The 5,010-nt window shown below is 48.0% G+C and overlaps 1 protein-coding gene across 1 annotated transcript; it reads left to right on the top strand.

Moving 5' to 3' along the window:
• Nucleotides 1-1,172: 1,172 nt before the first annotated feature.
• LOC114072556 lies at nucleotides 1,173-4,783 on the top strand. Its single transcript, XM_027910437.1, is given in 4 exon segments — nucleotides 1,173-1,340; nucleotides 2,039-2,060; nucleotides 2,063-2,616; nucleotides 2,648-4,783. Coding segments are annotated over 4 exon segments (2,880 nt in total).
• The last annotated feature ends 227 nt before the right edge of the window (nucleotides 4,784-5,010 follow it).

Raw genomic sequence — 5,010 nt, 5'->3', positions numbered from 1 at the left:
ACAGGAGTCCACAGGAACCCCGGGCCCTGGATTAAAGCACCGCATAAACTGACACTCTGTTAGTTTGTGTTCTCATTACGGGCAACAGTTTTCTGGCGACCACGAAGGGACCTCCGAGGGTCGCTGGGGCGGATCGCGAGCTGATCTACTCCACGCCGGCAAGCCAGGTGATTCCTGGGGAGAACATCCACCCGTGACCGACCCCGCGCCCGTCGGACGACCATACGAGGTAAGCCCGGAGGTGCTTTATCCTAATATCGGTGGTAAAAGCCTACCTGTTAGACGGGACTGTGTATACCCGCTGGGCTGGGCGAAAAAGAGGAATGTGGGGAAGCCTAGGCGCTAGCCAATAAGTCGCAAGCGGTCGCTGCGCCAAGCTAGCACTTGCCGAAAGGGGTAAATCGGCGAGTTTGGTTGTGGAAAAAGGTTGCTAGCCGTAAAGCGCAGCAAAGCTGCGGCAAGCTGGCATTTTGCCGTGAGCAGTGGAATTCGACGGGAATTGGTTGTGGTAGCTGTGTCGTTAGACGCGGCAGAAAGCGACGCTGAGCCGGCATCTTGCCGTGAGCAGCGGAGTTCGGCGGAATTGGTTGTGGTCGCGTATAGCGCTGGCCGTAAGCGCAGCAGAAACTGCGCAGAGCTGGCAATCGCTGGAAAACAGCAGAGCTCGGCAAGTTAGCCGTAAAAACGCCGCAAAAGGCTGCGGTAAGACGGTGTTTTCCGGCCGGCGGGTTGTGGTATTTGTAGTTCGCGTACGTGTCTCGTGTTGCTGTGAGTATGATGCCTTTTAAAGCCTCTAAAGCGTTATCGTGTTCTGAAATTCCTGACGATTCTCCGTGTCTTACTATTTAAAACATAAGCCTGAGTGGCTGGAGGAATCTGGGATACTGGCATTAAAGATGAATGTGTGAAATATAAAAAGCGGAAAATGCGGTCTCTAAAACCCGAGAAGGACGTAACTTTGCTGATATCCCCAAGCCTTACTCCTACTGCGCCGCCGATGCGTACGGACCCCCCCCCCACCCCCACCCCCGGTGCTGGCAGCTCCTCCACCCCACCCCCTGTGCTTGCAGCTTCTCCACCCGTACCTCCGATGCGCGCAACCCCCCCCACCCATACCCTCGATGCGTGCAGCCTCACTACCTGTACCCCCGACACGCGCAGTTTCCCCACCCATGCCTCCATTAGAGTCATCTACGGACGAAGAAGAAAAAGAGCGCCTTGATAAAACACCGTTAGCGAGAAGAACTCGGAGGGGGGGAAGGGAGCGAGGGAAACACCGGGAACAAAGGAGGGCTGTGTCACCCTCCCCTCCAAGGTTAATGGCCCCTTTGCGCAAAGCGGTTGGGGCGGGGGGGGGGGAACGCGGGTCATGGTAAAAGTTCCTTTCTCACCTAATGATTTGTTAATTTGGAAGCAGTCAGCGGGAGCATACAGGGAAAACCCTGAGCGCGTGGCACGTGTTGCTAAAATGGTTATAAAAACCCAGAATCCAGATTGGAACGATTTGCAGGTTTTGTTGGATACAATTCTAGATTCTACCAGAAAAGAAATGGTATTACGAGTGATGGTTGAAAAGCCAGGGAACGGATACGTGCTCAGCCAGGACAGGGGACAGTGAATGATTGGGTGCCGCGGGAGGACCCAGAGTGGAATCCGAACACGGCAGACGATTATCATAGGTTGAGATCTTATCAGGAACTGTTAGTAGAAGGAATGCGGAGTGGAATTCCGAGGACTTTGAACTGGTCAGTTAGAGGTGGCAAAGAGACAGCAAGCGAGCATGTTGGCAATTTTACAAGCTGCAGGAGGCGGAGTACATAGGGGAAGTGGACGGGGAATTAGGGGAAGAAGGGTTGGTCGAGGTTTTAGTAACCAAACAGGTTTTGGATTTCAAGGAGGACGTGGTAAATTAAGGTTGAACCAGTGTGCTCTGTGCAAAGGACAGAGGCATTGGAAAAATGAATATCCTATGGGTGTATCAGGTCAAACAGAGGAAAGGGCATTCTTGCGTCCACTGGATATTAAATTTAGATGAAAGCAATTGGATCATCAATTTCTAATAGCCCGGAATGTTTATTAGAGAGGGATTTATTGTCTTCCCTACAAGCCACAATTGTGTTTGAAAAGGGTAGGGTCAAATTAGAGATTCCAGAAGAAAATGTGGCACAGATATTTGCTGTAAATGAAATAGAAACAAAAGCAATTCCTCATGAAATAGAACAAGCAGTGGTCCCTTAAGTATGGGAGACTGGGGCCCCAGGATTGTCCAAAGCAGCAACCCCGGTAGTAATAGAGCTCAAAGAAAGAGCACAGCCAGTACAGGTAAAACAGTACCCAATCAGTTTAGAAGCAAGAAGAGGGGCAGCACCTTTAATCAAACAATTTCTAGTTCTTAGAATATTACAAGAATGTGAATCAGAATTTAATACACCTATTTTTCCAGTCAGAAAACCTAACGGAAAATACAGATAAGTACAAGATCTACGGGCGGTCAATTTGTTAACTAAAGACATTTACCCTCTTGTAGCGAATCCCTATACCCTGTTAACATCTGTTTCTGAGAAATTCCAGTGGTTTTCAGTAATAGATCTGAAAGATGCCTTCTTCTGCATCCGATTGGCACCGGAAAGCCTTACGAGAAGCACCTGCTCTGGGACTGCCCGATTTCACTAAAGATTTCCATCTGTATGTCTGTGAAAGACAACGATTGGCTCTGGGAGTACTCACCCAACGATTGGGACCGTGGAAGAGACCCGTCAGGTACTTCTCAAAACAATTGGACGCTGTAAGTGGGGGATGGCCTGGTTGCCTGAGGGCGGTGGCAGCCACAGTGACACTAATTCAGGAAGCACGTAAGCTGACACTGGGAAGGCACATCACAGTGTACGTACCACATATGGTTATTGCAGTTCTGGAACAGAAAGGAGGGCATTGGCTCTCCTCTAGCAGAATGTTGCAATACCAGGCCCTGCTCAGAGAACAGGATGACATTGAATTAAAAGTCACTAACCATCTCAATCCAGCTGAGTTTCTCAGGTCCACACAGGAAGAGGGAGTCCTGGAACATGACTGCATGGAGACTATCGAGCATGTCTATGCAAATCGGAAGGACCTGAAAGATGAACCGCTGAAAAATCCAGATTGGGAACTGTTCACAGACGGATCAAGTTTTGTGGAAAACGGAACCAGGTATGCTGGGTACGCGGTGGTTACTTCACAGGGGATTGTAGAAGCAAAAGCACTGTCCCCAGGAACATCTGCACAGAAAGCTGAGATTTGGGCACTGGTGAGAGCCCTGAATCTGAGTCAAGGAAAAAGGGTGAACATATGGACTGACTCTAAATATGCCTTTGGAATAGTCCATGTACATGGGGCACTGTGGAAGGAAAGAGGGCTACTTACTTCCCAAGGCTCAGCCATAAAGCACCGGGACGAAATACTACAACTCCTGGAAGTCATACATCAACCAGCAGCCGTAGCGATAATGCATGTAAAAGGACACCAGCCTGATTCAGGACCCGAGTCTCAAGGGAACAGACTGGCAGATCAGGCAGCTCGGCGGGTAGCTACAGGAACTTGGACTCAAATGGCTTTGTTACCAACTCGTGATAATCCAGCAGCAGTGCACATGGAAGACAAACCCCATTATACACCAGAGGATGAGAAATTGGCCCAAATGATGGAAGCAAAGAAAAATGTGCAAGGATGGTATATTAGCCCTACTGGTCAGGTAATACTGCCAATCAGAATAATGAAGACAGTACTTGAAGTTGAACATGGTAAGTGCCATTGGGGTGCAGAGGCTTTGGTAAAATTCCTAAAACAGCAGATTTTCTCGAATCAGATGTTAACACTAGCAAAAAGGGTAAATGCAACCTGCCCGGCCTGCATTAAAAATAACCCTATAGTTAGAAAACAGGTACAAATGGGGAAACTTCAAATTGGGCAACTTCCAGGAGATTATTGGCAAGTAGATTTCTCAGAATTACCAAAAGCTCAAACATACAAGTACTTACTAGTGTACGTGTGTACTTTCTCAGGATGGCCAGAAGCCTTCCCATGTAGAACTAATCAAGCAAAGGAAGTAGTGAAAACCCTCCTAAAAGAAATCATTCCGAGGTTTGGAGTACCTTTAGGATTGTCCTCAGATAGGGGGCCACATTTCATTGCAGGAGTCGTACAGGATTTAGCCACAATGTTAGGAATAACATGGAATCTCCACACTCCATGGAGACCACAATCTAGCGGACAGGTAGAGAAAATGAATCAGACTTTAAAAAATCAATTAAAGAAAATTTGTCAAGAAGCAAAAATCCAGTGGCCACAAGCATTGCCGCTTGCTCTGTTAAGAATTAGAATTAAATCCAGAGAAAGAATAGGGGTGAGCCCTTATGAGATCCTATATGGAAAACCATACCATGCAGCAACCTACCGGGGTGATCCTCATGTACTGGGGGACCAAGTTGTATTTAACTATATTTTGTCTCTAAAAAAGACCCTTGCAGCACTCCGAGGAGCCTTACAGCGGAATCGGCCCCTGCCTCTGGAAAATCCAGTGCATGACATCTCTCCAGGAGACCAGGTCTACCTAAAGAATTGGTCAGCAGAACCACTGAGAGAATCATGGGACGGGCCTCACCAGGTGTTGATGACGACCTACACAGCAGTCAAGGTCGAAGGCATCGACAACTGGATTCACTACACGAGGGTCAAGAAAGTTCCCAAGCTGTGGTCTGCAGAGCCCATTGCACCGACCAAAACGGTGTTCAGGGCCGTCAAATAAGGACTGTAACACGAGCGATAATATTGCTGTTATTGATAAATACTACTAATGCATTTGTTAAAGTCAGTGTTTCTAATTCCTCTTTCTTAATACCCGAAGGTACAGCTGTCAATCTGACCTGTTCCTTCTCTGACGACCAGGGAGCTGGATTAGAAGAAGTGAGTGCTAGATGGCGGAAATTGGATCAGGACCACATTATTGTGAATGGTGTGACTACGGTATGGAAT

This window comes from Empidonax traillii, unplaced genomic scaffold (genome assembly GCF_003031625.1).
Source record: "Empidonax traillii isolate 1590-97213 ecotype Southwest subspecies unplaced genomic scaffold, ASM303162v1 scaffold3470:size12840, whole genome shotgun sequence".
Classification (NCBI taxonomy): Eukaryota; Metazoa; Chordata; class Aves; order Passeriformes; family Tyrannidae; genus Empidonax; species Empidonax traillii.
The sequence above is the reverse complement of the archived record's forward strand: the minus strand, read 5'-3'. Positions and strand labels throughout refer to the sequence as shown.